At 42.5% G+C, this 16697-nt stretch overlaps 2 protein-coding genes across 2 annotated transcripts; both read right to left on the bottom strand.

Moving 5' to 3' along the window:
* Positions 1–1421: 1421 nt before the first annotated feature.
* Ca2 (carbonic anhydrase 2) lies at positions 1422–15888 on the bottom strand. Its single transcript, XM_031376368.1, has 7 exons — positions 15366–15888; positions 14097–14294; positions 7056–7174; positions 6550–6642; positions 5479–5541; positions 4176–4331; positions 1422–2213 (listed from the first exon to the last, which is right to left on the bottom strand). The coding sequence occupies exons 1-7, from the start codon at positions 15397–15399 to the stop codon at positions 2094–2096; spliced, it is 783 nt and encodes a 260-aa protein (XP_031232228.1). The 5' UTR covers positions 15400–15888; the 3' UTR covers positions 1422–2093.
* Positions 15407–15794, bottom strand: LOC116094961 (CASP-like protein 4A2). Its single transcript, XM_031376369.1, has one exon. The coding sequence runs from the start codon at positions 15778–15780 to the stop codon at positions 15442–15444; it is 339 nt and encodes a 112-aa protein (XP_031232229.1). The 5' UTR covers positions 15781–15794; the 3' UTR covers positions 15407–15441.
* Positions 15889–16697: the final 809 nt, after the last annotated feature.

Here is a 16697-nt window from a genome sequence, read left to right as displayed (position 1 = left end):
TGAGACCAAGCCAATGTTCTAAGTATTACAGTGAGGGCAGGTTCAGAGTTCTTGAGGAAAAGGGAGGATGTTGGTGAGTGAAGTTTGAAACACAGTATTGCACATATGTGGGGTAAATGTACATTACTTTCTGATACGTCCAGCCCATATTCCTCTGTCTAAAATATGCAGATCTGTTTGTAGGGTAGTAGGAAAGAGTGTGGAGACAGTAATAAACCTTACTACATTGTCCCAGTTGTCACCAATAGATCCATATACTATATAAAATCTTACATGTCAATGAACATACATTTTGCCAACACACTGTGTGTGTGTGTGTGTGTGTGTGTGTGTGTGTGTGTGTGTGTGTATGTGATTGTTTGGAATTCTCTGTGTATCCAGTGTTCAGGTCTCTGGCCCAAATGACATTTATGAGGGTTGACTTTGGGTCATGAAGCATACAGACTTCAAAGATTTTAGGAGCTAGTGATGTGGGAGATGAAGAGAGATCCAGTGACTGGAGAAAGAAAGGCTAGACAGTCGTTTACTTGGAAGGCAATGTTTTCTGTCAAACAAGCCAGAACCATGTGCTAAGAACTGGGATCCATAACTTGTCCAGGAAGCAACCTTCCTTTCTCCCAAAGACAGAAATGAATGGGAAACTCTCAGCGTCTCTGGCTTTGCCTAGAGTGTGAAAGGCTACTTAAGACTGTGTAAAATATTTGTCATACGTAACCTTGCACCTCTGTCAGGAAGAATGCTTTTCACTCCTAATCCTTCCTACAGTCTTCTCTAATGTCCGAGGTAATAAGTCCTTACTTATTGATGTCACACCCTGAGGTTCTACAAAATATCCCTTAATGGTGGGCAGGAGGAGCAATTTGCAGCCTGAAGCCAGCATGACAGGGCATAGAAAGGAAATCGTGTAGTTTCTATGCGTGGAAAATGGATCTTTCCGTTTCAGAAAGATCCATCAGCTCATCTTTGTTTCATCCTATAAAACAAACATCCTACTTGCTAAACAGCAATGAAGATGTCTGGTTATCAGCCTTATATATAACAAAATGTCTGACGTGCAACTTTAAAAGGACACTTTTCTTGGCTCACGGTTGCAGAGATTTTTGGGTCTATGGCTAGTTGATCGCTCTCCCCTGACTTTGGGCGTGTGACAAGGGGAAAGGTTATGGAGGAGCATTTGGGGGAAGAAGTCTCTCCTTGTGTAGCCCCATCACTCCTGACTCTCTTTCTGGGTGAGCTTCACAGGAATCTTATGGGATCACACCAGGGCTCAGAAAGCACCACGGCCGAAGGGATTTGCTTCAGTTGTAAGCCTGTTGGAATGGCTGACTTTCAATAATGAATTGACATGAACCCTGTAGGCAGGCGTTTGTTCGCCCATTTCTGTCCCTGTGGCATAGACAATAAAGGCACCCAGAATAGAGTTCTGAATTTTATTAGAGAATATATCTAAAATACATTATCCATTGCATTATGGTATGTTATCTGAAGGGAAATATACTCTGTATCACAACTATATCAATTTTTACATCTTCATTTACACGTCTAGAAATCAAAAGTCACTAAGTTGCAACATAGTTCTTCGTATTTAAGAATAACTTGGCTACAAATATATAAGCTTCTTAAAAGTTTTTCTTTAATATAAGATCTTGGAAGAGTGAACATTCATCTAATTTATAATCATAAAAGTATGACTGTTTTACCTGATTTTCCTAAATTACCTGTTTGTCTCATGATGTGGACTTGTAATCAATCATTCTGCTTTCATATGGTTTTAAAAATAGCATTTTAACAAACAGGCCTGAGCCTGATCCTATGGCTGTGAAGAGGAGCAAGAGGCCATGTCTGTTCTTTATGTTCCATTGCCAAGGCTGAGAAAAGATGCCCTAAGTCAACCACCAGCCTGCCACTGTGCTGCCACCACATGAGACACCTGGGTCTTGCTTTTCACATTTTATTTGTAAGTACGATGGGTGAGAGGTAAAAGGCCTAAAATACAACGCAAAGTCGGGATCCGAATCACCAAGGCAGAACTGTGCTTAGCTACAGAGAGGCAGCCACACTTGTGTCGTTTGGACCCCAGCTGCAGGGCCATTTTATTTAAAGGACGCTTTGATCTTTCTATTCTTCAGCGGCTGAGCTGGGCGCCAGTTGTCCACCATCAGTTCTTCAGGATCCCCTTCCTCATTGAAGTTCAGTTCACGGAAACAACACATCTAAAAGACACCATGTAATTTAAAAAAAAAAATCAGTTTCACAATATTACATACTTAAAGTGGCATGTTTTAGATTGAAATTCAGCCTCCAATTCCGGGTGCTGCTGGTGCACACCCTTGAGATCAGCACTTGGGAGGCAGAGGCAGACAAAAAAGGAAAAGAAAAAAAATTAAAAACAAAACCGAAAACAGCTAAATGCAGCCCCCACATGAAAAATCTATTTACACAGAGTCGATAGACAAAGCCACTGGGGTCTTTCTTTAAATAAAACTTTTCATGAGCTTGTATTTCTTGCTTTCCTTTTAAATCGAACGAAAAAAAATCTGTAACTACCTAGGGCATGTAAAGCAGTGTAAAGTTTTAAATACATATTAAAGTTTCGTTTTCTGTCCCAGAGAAGACAAAGTACATCACAATTGGTAACTCCAATATGCTGTAATCTTTCGTGCTAACATTCTTTCCTGCCAAAACCTGACTTAGAAATGAACAAGGAGCACCAGGCTAGTCAGCATGATGGGAAGATCTGTTGAGCATCTCTGATCTCTAAAACAAGGCTTCTGTTTTCCCTGGGAATTCAGTGGAAGGTGTTTCAGAGGTAGGTTTGCCTGGATGTGATGCTCAATAGCTTTTTTTTTTTCAATCACCTACATTTGAACAGAGCCAAGAAGCAAACGAAACAGGAGGAGTCTCAGAAGAGGAACCAGAGCTGTGGCTCTGAGCTGTATGTACGCAAGACCTGCAGATCCCGTGTACCACGATATGCAAAGATGCACTTACTATGGGGTCTTGCCAAAACAGGCAATTAATTTGTGTAGTTTCACACCATTTTCTAGAGTAAAGGGCAAACTCATTGTCCATAATTATCTGTTATTTAGCACTAGAGTATCTGCGGGCAATACATTTACCTATCAAAGCCCGCTATTGATAGAAGACTTCGAAATATCTAAGTTGTTCTCTGTGGAGACATGAAAGGAATGCTGATGTTTGGCCCCCTATCTCAAGCACCACGTCTACAACGAGAAGTGACATTTCATCCTTCCCTCACGCTACTTCACGATGCTTGTTCAACTGTTAAAACTCCCAGTTAATTTTCAAGCCACATACCAGGAAAACAATACCATTTTGTGGCCCATGTTGCTTACACTACATGCGAGTTTCTAGTTGTAGATTGAGTACCTCAAAGGACATGTGTGAATTATTTTTATCATGAACGTTAATATTCTAACAGAGAGCACAGAAGGGAATTACATTCCCAGCCCAAACAACTTCACGGAGTGTACTTCCATTTTCCTGTGCTTACCGTTTCTATCAGTAAATTCCAGACGGTGAAATAAAGTCTGGCAATGTGACCTTTCTGGCATATTACACAGGCTCAAACATTCATGATTCCAAAAATTCCAAGTTTAAATTACACAGGCACTCAAATAACCGTCACTTCAAAACTGGCTGAAGCTTTCTTTCATATTACCAGGATCTGCCTTTTGGGATTCCCAAGAAATGTCCATTTCCCACATTTTGGCTTTATGCTAAGGAATGCCAGGTGTAATGCTGTCAGGATTCAGAAGCGCATCTCCCAATCACAAGATCACACTAAACTCTTAGTGAGCAGGAGCCTGGGAATTATCACTGACGTCTATATAACTTTCAATATGAAATCTCGGTTTTTCAAAGACTCTATTTCCTCCTCTCCTAGCTGTTAAAAAAAGAATAAGCTAATAAGCTAATACGCAAATATCATTCTCATATAATCCTCACAATAACCAACATTTTCACAGATCAAACAACCGATCTAAGCCCTGCCAAAGGTGCCGGCTAATACCACCAGCAAATCTTCACTAACTGCCAAACACTCTGTGACAACAGCCACAGGGTGAGACAACAGGGAGATTAAATCCCAGGCCTGCCTGGGAGGAGCAGCTTTTCTGCCTCCACTAACAGAGAACCCTCCCTAGAAAACCAACCTGCTCACTGCTGACAGTAATGGGTTCCTTGAGCACAATCCAGGTCACACATTCCAGCAGGGGCGGAGTGGTCAGAGAGCCAGGGTATGTCCAGTAGTCCAAGTTTCCAGGAAGAAGGGAACAAGGATCGAAGTTAGCAAAGGCTGCACGCTTCCCCTGCAGAGCAAATGCACAGAAAATGGTCAGCACCAGAGCTGTAGGAGGAAAGACTATATTATTCACAGGTCTAGTCAGCTCTTCCTGTAAGGCTTTTTGTGTGGAGGTTTCAGGTTTACTGACAAACAAAATGAAGGGAACTGGCACTGGACATTTTGCTTGGAAACATAGAATGGCAAGTGAGGGCATCAGAACAATTCCTTAGGTTTTTCAGGGCCCTTACCTGATCACATCTGGCATTTAAAGCTATATTGTTACCACTAAAATGATAAATATAATTAGGTTGCAATAACAGAAATGCAGGATCTTTTGGTAGTAAGGTGATAATTTTGCAATGATATTTCACAGATCCATTAGAATTAAAACATAGTGTTCAGCTCTGGACACTGCACTTTCAAAGCAGTAACTGTGGGAGGAAATGTGAGATTTCACACCACTGTTTTCTTTAGAAGGTCGCTGAGAAATGAAGCAATGTAAGATGAGAATAAATAAAGGGGACTAGACGTGATTAGCAATCAGGAGAGAGAACAGGCCCACATGGATGATGCATCATCAGGGTTACCACAAGGGATTCAATGACGGGAAGGATAGGTACAATGGTTTACATTTAATAAGCTGGGTGGTATGCCAGTGTGAAGATGAGCTTTGTGTAGCCAGCCTGCCAGATGACCAGTCATTTCAAGTGGATGCCCAAAGACCTCAGCACAGCATTGTGGCTCAGAGGACTTCAGCACAGAATGGATGAACTCAGGTCACCGAATATGAATTTCCACGGAGCAGGCCTTTGTCCATCCCACACATCTCTGGATCCCTTGGATTAACACTGTGATCATAGCATAGCATGCTCCTCACAAGCTCTCTCTATAGGAATCACTGGGTGCTTTGTTCAGAGGATTTTTCTGGCTTTTGGAGGAACTTTTCAAAGGATTTCTCTGGTTCTTGCATATGTATGCTTCCAATAGCAAGTCATTACAAATCATTATTTACCAGAATTAGAATCTACTTTTGCAGAAAGAAAAAGATCATTACATATAAGCAATTATTTACTTACCTTCAGTGGACTATTCATCTAAACACCATGTCATCAACAAGACTATTCATTCTGATCATAGGAAGTTTTTAAAATCCAGAGTATGAAAAGACTTACCTTTGTTTTAATGGAATGCAGTGCTTCAAGGATTTTCTGAAGGCCTTTTGAGGCAGGTCCAATCTGCAGAAATGCAGGGGTTATAAGGCCTTATGAGTCAATTGGCACTACAACAATTTTGATTTGTGTTCAAAGAAGAAGAAGAACAACAACAAGTAAAATCTACCCCTTAGACATTAGTGTCTTGTAAACACTGACAACACGTGTTTTGGCAGCAGTCACTGAATCTTTCACCCACCTCAGCTTCCGTTTCTGTAACTTACTTCCCTGAATTAGCTTGCTTTAGGTTGGAGGAAATACTCCAACCACCAAGCTGAAAGAACAAGGTCTTACTTCAGTGGACACCTTAAACTCACACTCTTGCCTATCTTCCTACACACACTCTCTCTTCCTGTTCCCCCCATCCCCCACGGCCCTCAAGTCTTTCTAGTAGTCTCTTGATTCCTGTTTCTTTTCAATCATCGGCTACCATGTCCTCAGTGCTGTAAAGTTTCACACTAGCAACTTCTCAGGATTACACCCCGAGCACTTTTATCATGTTTCTCTGACTGCTGCCTCTGGGTGAGGTAAGGAACCCCCGCAGCTTCCACTTCAGCATGGGACACTCATAAATATCCATCCACAGTGTTCCACACTCCCCTTTCCGACTTGCTAGGGGCGGTTCAACTCTGAGATCCTACAGTTCCTGAAAGTCGCCAACATGGAACCACCTAGAACCACCCTCATCAGAATTTGATCTCAATCTAGCATTGTCTGTCCCCAAAAGACAGAATAGTAACCTTCACTTAAGGTTCAATTTAAACAAATTATACCCTATTAGCCATCTTCAGTTAAATTTTGTCTGTTCTTCGCATTAATATCTAACTGGTTTCTAAGTGACACATCCCAAAATGTCTCTCGGCTATTCATAACGAAGGTGTGGAGTGATGGAGGGAGAATTAAACCTGAAAATACTTTAGCACCGGAAGCATCTCCTTGGATTTTTGTAGAATGTTCTCCCTGTTATAAACATTCAGTCTAGTCAATCAGCTTAAACTTAGAAAAAAGCAAGGGATTGGACTATTAACTAACCTTCAAAAAAACACCCAAAACAGCCAAGCCATCGGGTTGCTGCACAGCTTTTCCAAAGTCCCCATATTTGGTGTTCCAGTGAACCAAGTGAAGCTAAAGCCACGGGAGACAAAACCACAGTAAATGATTCATAGCATAAAAGCCAACAGATCTTACCTAATGACTCTCTTTACAGCTCAAGGTTATCACAGATAAAATGTGGATAATTTTAAGCAAAACTTGATTTAATTCTAATTATCCTGGTTACAGCAGCTTATCACTTCAAAAGCAATGCTAAGACAAGAACATGTAGAATTTTTAGAAAAGGCAGATTTTACTTATGGATTTATAAAAAAACAAACTCAATGCTATTTTTACAGCCTTCACTGAATGATAATGAAACACCTAAGAAACCAATGGAAGATCCTTTGCAAAGGGTCTGTTCACTCAGTAGGGGCCAGACTTATAAAAAGCTTTGGAAATTAATGCTAAATAGGATTTTGCCAATCAACAAGAAATGATCTTACCTCTGCAGCATATTTGTTTTTGTCCACGGTGTGCTCAGAGCCCTGGCCATCAGACGAGCCCCAGTGAAAATGAAATTGGATCAATCTGTAGGAGCTACTGAGGGGTCCTTCTTTCAGCACTAGAATTATAATGCATGCATGTCATGTCTCTGTATTCATACCACACACACACACACACACACACACACACACACACACAGAAATTAAAACCAGACAGATTTAATAGAGTGCTGATCCAAGATATTTCAACTGTTTTATTTTCCTGTGTGCTAACTGATGGACAACAGATGCCTTGTTGATCATTGCTGGGCTTAGTAATGCCATGTCTCCTATAGGTAAAGATCTAGAGAGGGGAGATTTACAATTACACTAATTTCAAATTAGGGAAAGGACTAGTAGACTGATCGATCTGTGAACCCAAGGGCCTGTTTTCTATGTGGCTCAAAGATGGTCCTGACTTCCTACCCTTCAAAAGCCAGAATTTGGGCAGAAAAGTTAAAAATATTATAAAATTTAATTATTTTATGATTACGCTAACTGGCTTTATCCCCTGAAAATTTGTTTCAAGCCTGTAGGCCTTCCTAACCTATAAAATGGGTCCATTCAGTTATCTCACTAGTAACCATCTGTACCCTCGCCGTCACCTGTGTGTGCAGTTCAAGTTGCTTTGTTTTCTCCCACAAGCTAAAATTCGAAGCACAGGAAGTATCCTGGATTCTCTTTCTTGGAATCAGGTAGTCTTTAATCAATAACTCATCATAGAAGCCACGTGCTTCAATTCCTCCATTCATAGGTACTTGACCAGTGTGTCTTGGAAGAGGATTATAATGGAAGGAACTACTAAAATGTTTATTTTACTTCTATATGTATCTATGATATTTAAACAATATAGTCAAATGTTTTCAAAAATAAAGCAAGTCTATCAATTTCTTTTCCTAGGACTGGGATTATAGTATCTGTTATTTTAGGTACATTTTTTTTTTTTGTCCTTAGACAATAATTCTATAAAATAATGAGCTTAACTCCATGGTGGCTTTGTAAAACATAGAACAGAGCCTGTACAACAAATATCATTTGCTTCATTTCACTTAAATATGGTTAGCCAGTGGCAAGGCCTATTCATCTATTCAAAGTAGAGGGGGAAACTGACTGGCTGAGATATGACGTGTAGCCTTTCCATAGCTACTATACAATCACTGGCTGCAGACTCTTCCAACAGGCCAGGAGAAAACAGGAAGAATGAATCATAAATGGTGCTGTATTACACATAAGCAAAAAAATATGAACTTGTATATATTATGCTAAGATCAAGTCCCTTAAATCACAGATGCTACTATGTTATCTATCTGATGAGTCAGCAAGAAAAAAAAAAATGAAGCCCAGCCTTCTAGGCTAGCTTATTTGGTTTTTTGTTTGTTTGTTTTCTCAGAAATGAAAGAACACTTTTCTTAATAATACCTGCGTGACAATGAAATCATCTTTGCAAAGCAACTTAGTACTAGGGAAAAAAATTCTGTACATTGCTTCCTCAAAGCTCACAACCAGTTGACAATTGACGGATCATAAACAGAAAAGGTCAGATATAGAGTTCTCAGCTCAGCCAACGGACAGCCCAGCTCAGTGAATCTACTCAAGGCATCGCCAGTGTAAGAGAATCAGCTCCTCACCCCCCCCCCCCCCCCCCCCCGAGAGAATCAAGCTACCATCTCACGTGGTAAAGTGAATAAACATTCCCACTAGTTCTTTTTCCTTCCTTTCAGACCTTGGAATCCCATCATCTTTCAGTTGTTTTAGGGGATAGCGTCACTACAAATATGTTTGAGCCCGCAGACACCTTTACTTTGAAAGGCTTTGTGAACACCCAAAGAAACAACTCAAGGATCAAACATACCCAGTGGTCATCTTTAACACTAGGCAGTTGTTTTAGCTCACAGTAAAATACAACTGTTGCTATGCAGGTTAGAAGTCCATTGCAATTAGAAAAAAAAAGTTATTAAATCTCTAGAACTGAATTGCTACAGACAGCAGCCATTCAGGTTTCAGAAAATTGTGAGGACGGACTTGATTTCATGCTGGGAAAACACCGTTATAATCATACAGTTGTTTTATCTCCGATAGATGGAACACATGTATTACTTTGTCTAGGAAATAAAAATTACAACACTTTGATTAAATATAGCTTACACTATCATACAAAATACATTAATTTATTCTGATTACTATATATCATTTTTAAAATTGTCTTGGTTTATAATGATATAAGTTTTTCTCATGCAAAAATATTTTTTCCATGTAGTAGAAACTACTGGCTGTGTGCTTATTCTCTGTTAAGAGCCAGGCCTTGGTAGCGGGGCAGGCGTTAGGCAGAGTCTGTGCTCTCAGTGTGCCATGGAAACATGTTCCACCAGGTGGCAGATAGAGGAAGGGGACTTTCAAATTTTAATTTAAATTTCATACCAAAAGTTGTCCCAGTTTTAATCTTTATAATCTGTCATCAGTTATACGCAACATAAATACCATAACACTATATAATAATGTCTTCTTATACTGGACTTAAAAAAATTATTAAACAGTATTTTTGTTATGATAGGAGATTTTATACTACCGAAACATATTAGACACCCATATAAAATCATTGAAAATGTACTATTTTTCACTATTTTTCTTCTTAGTCACTATTTGATAATAAAGATCTATTTGAACAACAAAGCTAAAAACCGTTGGAATAAGTAGTCTCCTTTAATCCCAAATTACAAGTAAACACCCTCCAATGTGTTGCTCATAAACAAACATTTCAGCAACTTCCTTCCAGACAAGTGGACACTTTCCGCAGATAAGATTTAAACGTGAATAGCTGAAACATTTTCTACACAAATACTCTGGAATTCTAAAATTCATGGTTACAATCTTACCATTGATTAGATTTTTCATACTTTTGCATTGACAGCAGCAAATAATCCTAGGACAATAGTCATGCAAACAAATCTTGGGAGGGGTTGCTCAGGTTCCATTTCTTCTAACCAGTTAAAAATCAAAAGTGTCCAACAGTTTTAGTTTGACTTCTTCAGGTACTGCAGAGGTTTAAACAGACACTTTTTAAGAGTAAGTTTCACTGCTCGTAGTGTTTAGGAAACTCTGGTCATCGTCCTACGTATTAATAATTATTCTGACATTAGTAGCTACGTGCATGGAAGCCCTGCATCGGGGTTGCTTATGATCACTTGTGGGACGGTAAATTTAGAGCTCCACATGTAAGTCCTAGGAAAGTTCAACAGAACCCAGGTACAAAGACCCATTATGTTCCACAGACAATGGTCGGCTTCAAAGGCAAACAGGGCTTAGCTTCTTTCTTTCTTCTTGAAGTACCATAAACAAATAAATACTGTTTCTGTTTTTAAAAGGAGAGTTAACCGAAATGAACATGATGTGGGTGCTGACTCAAGAATTCTGACATTGCTCTCATTTATTCCTCCCTAACGTTGCAATAAAGCAGAGAGTTTTAAACTTATCAAGAGTTAATAAGTTAGAAATGGTTAATGCTTTGACTCTTTTTGTACCAGAAAAAGCTGGCAAGAAAACATCTCAACCAGAGAAGGTTATTTCTTAATAATACTTTTTTAAAGAACGTATTAGCAATTTTTCATTAATTTAAGATTATTGGCTTTAAAGGAATGTTGGCAATTTTAGTGTGAGCGTCAGTCTAAAACTTATTAATTCTATGCTTTAAAAGAATGACCTCCAAGTAGACACCAAACCCAGCTAGCTCAGTTTCTGATACCAGGTACTTAAGCCTGGGTGTAAGATAACATTCAGAGCACATTGCAAGGCCTGACTTCAAGATAAATTCTAGAAGGCTGAGATCTCAGTGCTGGGGTGGGGAGTGGGGGTTGGGGGGTAAGAGGGGGTGTAAATGACTGACGCATTTAAATGCAGAAAATAAAAAATTTGAAAAACTCTAAAAATGCTAAAGCAAATGAACAAAAATAACTCAATAAAGCATTGTTAAAATATTAACTTTTGAAATAAAATATCAAGTAAACAAAATAAATTATTTTTAGACTTTAAATATAAAGAAAAATGACATTGGCTTTTTAAAAAAACATGGTACATACAACTAAAGATTGATAATACTCATCATCTGAAGAGTCTTACTTGTATTCTCTTTTTAAAGAGCTGCTAGTTAGAAGGTAGTGCTGAGGGCAGCCTCAGCGAGTGATTCTCTCTCTCTCTCTCTCTCTCTCTCTCTCTCTCTCTCTCTCTCTCTCTCTCTCTCTCCCTTCTTCCTTCCTCCCTCCCTCCTTCCTTCCCTTCTTCCTTCTTCCCTCCCTCCCTTCCTTCCTCCCTTTGCTTCTTTCCTTCCTTCCTCCCTCCCTCTCTCCCTTCCTTCCTTCCTTCCTTCCTTCTTTCCTTCCTTCCTTCTTCCCTTCCTCCCCCCTTCATTCCTTCCTTCCTTTTCTTCATGTTGTGAGCTGACTACAGTATTACTTCCATTCGTTAAGCCTTTGAGAATCTAAGACTCTTTTAAAAAGAAAATCTATGTAGCACATTTCCATGTGACACATTACTATTTAACATGTTCTGTAAGTGGGTTTTCCTTTTATATCAATATTTGAATGCAGTCTAGATTCTTGTTTAACCAAAGTAACTGAAGGAGATAGGAGATACTGGCCAAATTACAAAGGAGTCTTTCATGGGCAAAGGAGAACTCTAATCTTTGCTGACCCTTGTTTTCCCTAGATCTGTTGCTATCTAGGGCACAAAGCCACACATCCTGTGCTCTCTTCAATCCCCTGGAGTTTCCTAAAGCCCTTTGCTGGAGTCTCTTCCAAAACACCCAAACCCTTTATTTATCTGAATGAACCTTATTTGCTCTGCAAAGCCTTTACTGAAGCATCATGTCGGTTACTAAGCCTCCTCCATGCTTCCTCAATTCCACATCACTTTTACAAGTACCAAGTGACAGCCTTTCCTTCTCACAGATGTTGATAGACACCCAGCTGAGGACATTGTCTGTGAATCTCTAGCTAACAGACTTTCCAGGATTTCCCCACCATGGAAGGGAGTTGAAGTCAAAACAATATTGGCAACCACACATCCTGCTCCCCACCCCTTTCCCTGCCTGGAAATTCAATGGCTTAGCTGCAGGCTCCAGCTTTGAAACCATCTCCTTTTCCCTAATCTCCAAATGCTCTGAAACCCTGACTTGTGCCTGCTGAGCCGGGCATTCCTCTCTTCAAACCACCCCCAGGCCCGTGTTGTCTGTCTCCCGTGCTAGGACCTCAGACTCTCCTTCAGAGAATTCTTACCCCAATCCATTTCCATTTCTTTTGGATCTCAAATCAAGGGCCCATAGTCCCTTGAACAATTTCTTTTTGATGGTATCAAGGTTACAGTCAGAGCCTACATGTCTATATTCTTCTCTTTGAGATTCATGGTGGATTCTGATGATACGGGAAAGGAAGAAAGCTCACCTGCCCTCGTGACCCTTAGTCTAGGAAGCACGAACTGATAATAGTGATTGAGGACAGACAGGAGTGAGAAAGGCTCCCTGTTAGGCAGAAAGGAGGGCCGTGGCGAATTTCCAGCATAGCCCACCTCTTCGGCACCCTCATCACTTGAGACAAAAAACCTGGCTGCTTAAAACAGAGGCTCTGTAAGATTTCAGTCTCCCACCAGCAGGCCTCTGCTGATGGACAGGCTCAACAAGTTCTAGAGCGTCACACACAGTTCTGGACCAATCAGCCACCCTCGTCCTTCAAACTGACCAACCCTGAATGACTTGTCAGGCTCTGAACCTCCGTGCACTGAGAAAAGATTTTTTTCTTCTTCTTTTTGAGTTCCCTCTCTTCTTTGCAGAAGGTCTTTTCCTAAAACCCACCTTCCTTCAACTGTTAATCCTGACTGAGGTATTTGAGATTTCTCTGCAGCTATTGAACTATAGTGGCCAACCTGATTATAACACTTTAATTACACCTTCTAAAGCCTGCTGTTATTTAGCATGGTCATTAGCTCCAGCTCTGACAGCAATAGTAGCTTGTTTCCTCTGTCTTTGTCCTTTCCTCTAAAACACTCCTTACTCCGAACCACCAGCAAACAATGTGTTTACAGCCCCATTTCCTTCAGTGACCTTCAAAGGAAAACATTCAGGAAAATAGGACACTGGTAATTAACTCAACCAGCAAGCCGTAAAGGCAGCCACTGTGTCTAAATGGGACAGGGTCTCCTTTTTCTAAATAAAGAAGCAAGCATTCACCAGCACCCTGTCAATAGGCCCTATTACAAATCAATTATGGCAATTGGATTTTTTTTTCAGTAACTCCCTAAGCATATCCAAACAACTCTGGAAAGTCTTCACTTGTGGAATAAATTCTTGAACGAGATACTGTTATCTTTCTATATTCACACTATGTCAGCACTGACAAAAACACGCACACAATGCTTACCGAGAACTTCAACCTTTTAAATCTTCAGATTATAACCGTTCTCTGCACTGCTGACTTGATGGCAGTACACATTAAGACATACCTATTAAGGATAGCTCTCATTCAGGAGGACAAAATGTTTTAAAGAGAATCTTAAAAGTTTACAAGTTTCAGCCGGGCGGTGGTGGCGCACGCCTTGAATCCCAGCGCTTGGGAGGCACAGGCCAGCGGATTTCTGAGTTCGAGGCCAGCCTGGTCTACAGAGTGAGTTCCAGGACAGCCAGAGCTGTACAGAGAAACCCTGTCTGGAGTTTACAAGTTTCAAGATTTCCCTGGTTTCTGTATGGCCAAAGACCTCACTTGCTTTCTGCGACTTCCCACAGGCACATTGCCGGATGCCCTACATATCTGACAATCTGACAAGGAAGAAACCAGTCCCCGAGGTTAGTTCACAGTAATTAGCCTGCTTCTAGGACCTCTGAGAGAAATCAGAGTGACATCTTAGCTTTTGGACACAAACTGGTGGTGGTGGGGGGGGCTCCTGCCCGAGTCCCCGTAACTTCCATTAAGACGAAAAGAACTATTGGCTAAAAAGCCTGGTGTTTCCCTAAACACTGACCTGCAAAGTCCTGGGAGTCATCAAACTCCACGTTAAAGGAGTGGCCGTTGTTGACAATGCTCTTTGAAGCAGCTTTATCATAAGATATGAGCAGAGGCTGGAGGGCAGGGTCATGCTGGGCAGTCGCCGTGTCAATGTCCACAGGGGACTGCCGGTCTCCGTTGGCAATGGGGAAGTCCTTGTGCCAGTTCTCTGGTCCTGGAGATGAGAAGACAGCTGTGAGGTCATCGCTGTGGAAAAGGAGACACTGGAAGCCACTGGTGATTCTAAACACAGCCCGCTCAGTTCCAAATTCGGAGGGGATAACTTACTAACTTAACATTTATGAAAACAAAATATGCCTCTCTCTTTTTATTTGTAACATGAGGTAATAATATTCCAAGTCTGCCTCATAAGGCCAGCGCGGAAAATTAGAATCGACACACACCTGTTTCTTAACATTGTCAGACAAGCCTTAGCAATTTTGAGATCTTTTTACTCAAATTCAGTGACTAAAACTGGACAGAACTACTGACAACAAAGTGGTCCGACTGGGGATATAAATCCTCTTGTGACTGAGTTTGGCACATATTATAACAGGTCCGAGAACCTTGTGCTGCCACACTAGGTGACAGTAAAGACCGTATAGACCAAAACTCAGGCTCAAACACCTCCTTCAGAATTCTCTTCGCTGGGGAGCCCACACCCCCGCAAGCCAGGTCCGTGCACCTTCCTTTCCCCTCAGATGGCCTCATAGACCAAGGCCTTTGATCTGGAAGACGGCTTAGGTATCTGCGACCGAACCTCTAACGCTAGACGTTGAGGGATGAATGGAAAACTCTGGAGCCAGAGCAATTAGATCCAAACGTGCCCCAGAAGATGCCACAACAAAGTGCGCTGGGAATCTTAGCCCCAGTGCAGCCGATACTGGTGCGAAGGGGACAAGGAGTTCCCCTTAACCTTTCTGCGACCTACAGCTAAAATGTTAGTAACCACCCTGGCCCGATTCTGCTTAGGTTGGCCTTGGGTGACCGGCTGTGGTCCCCGTAGGGACTGCCGTCGGGTCTTGGGTTATCCCTCCCAGCCCCCTGTGCGCGGCCGGGCGAGTTTAAGATCAGATCCTCGACAGCGATCTGAGTCGGACGCCAGGGACATCCCGGAGCGGGGATCCCCCAGCCCCACGCCGCCACCAAGCTGCGCTCGGGGAGGGAATTTGGGGAGCGAGCGGGGCAGGTGCCGGAGCCGAGACCGGGAGCGTGCGGCCCGGAGCGCGCGGCCTCCGCCACTCACCGTTGTGCTTGCCGTATCCCCAGTGGTGAGACATGGTCGCGCCGGCGATTGGGGCAGAGCCGAAGTTGTCGTCCGTCTAGCGGTCCCGCCGCGTGTGTCGCGGGTCGCACCGTCCGGCTTTTATAGGCTCCCGCCACCTTGGTGCTTCTGGGCGGCCCAGGGGAGGGACCGAGTGGACCTGAGCAAGGGGAGGAGACGGTGGTGGTGGTGGTGGCGGCCCGAGGTGACAGGCAGAGGTGACGGGCGGAGGCCTCGGTGTTCGCGGGGGCCCCCCGCACCTTGGTTGGGGCGGGGCGCCCTCCGGCTGCTCTCCGCTTCTGCGTCCGACCCGCTCCGCAGCAGCTGCGCGCTCTCCGGCTCGCCCGGGCGCGGCGCTGCCTCCCCGGTTGACGTTTCCCCTACTCTTCATCCCCATTGTGAGCACAAGACCTAGCCACCGGCCAACCCAGGGCGGCTCCGCTCCTTCCCAGCGTCCGTCCGCCCCGCCAGCCGGGCCACCCGGCCGCGGCCGCCACACACACGCACGCGGCTGCGGAGTTTGACCTTGGGCAAGGAGCGTCCTGGAGGCGCCCGGAGCGGGGGAGCCTGGAACCCGGAGCGGGAAGCGGGGGGGCCCCCTGCTGCCCGGCCGCGGGAAGACGACCCGGCTTCGCCTTCGCCGCCAGGGTGCCCTCCAGCTTCCCGCATGCCCCACGAAATTTTAACCCTAGGCACCGAACTGTTGGCTGACGGGAACATCACCAACACTTCTCAAAAAAAAATCGCTTTGCTCTTTGGAATTGGATTTTTTAAAATGTCTTCCAAGGAGACGAGAACTTTTCCTTCCTGGCAAAGGAATTTGTATTTGGCAAGCCTAAACCAAACCAAAGAAAAAAAAAGAAAAAAAATGACTTTTAAAAAATAAAAATAAAAAAGGAAGGTAGCGTTATGACTTTCCAGGGACCTTGGGCATCCCGGGGAAACATCTCCCAATGTTCTTTTTGTGTATTTTTATTAAAACATTTCTCTTCACCTAACATTTTGTTTTTATTATTTTGACTTTGAGAATATTTTTTGTATTGACTCTAGTGTGGACCTGAGGACATAGTATTTAGAATTCAAATTGAGAAGGGTATAGCTTTTGTGTTTCTATGGGGCCACCTAGACATCATGTTACCTATATATTAGAATCTATGTGTAAGTCGAATGAAGAATATCTGACTACATTTTAAGTGTTCTCAGTATCATCATGTGCCTTTATTTCAGCCAGTGCCACACAAAGATGATGCACGTGTAGATCTCCTTGCTCTTATACTAGACTCAGAAAATTATGGTCTTCTGTTTACAAGACTC

This window comes from Mastomys coucha, unplaced genomic scaffold (genome assembly GCF_008632895.1).
Source record: "Mastomys coucha isolate ucsf_1 unplaced genomic scaffold, UCSF_Mcou_1 pScaffold17, whole genome shotgun sequence".
Taxonomy (NCBI): Eukaryota; Metazoa; Chordata; class Mammalia; order Rodentia; family Muridae; genus Mastomys; species Mastomys coucha.
The sequence above is the reverse complement of the archived record's forward strand: the minus strand, read 5'-3'. Positions and strand labels throughout refer to the sequence as shown.

Coding starts and splice junctions, on each gene's coding strand:
- Ca2 (XM_031376368.1), bottom strand. CDS start 15,399: ATGTCTCACCACTGGGGATACGGCAAGCACAACG. Junction 14,295..15,365: donor GGGATACGGCAAGCACAACG/GTGAGTGGCGGA, acceptor TCTCATCTCCAG/GACCAGAGAACTGGCACAAG. Junction 7,175..14,096: donor TGACTCCCAGGACTTTGCAG/GTCAGTGTTTAG, acceptor TTATAATTCTAG/TGCTGAAAGAAGGACCCCTC.
- LOC116094961 (XM_031376369.1), bottom strand. CDS start 15,780: ATGGGGATGAAGAGTAGGGGAAACGTCAACCGGGGAGGCAGCGCCGCG.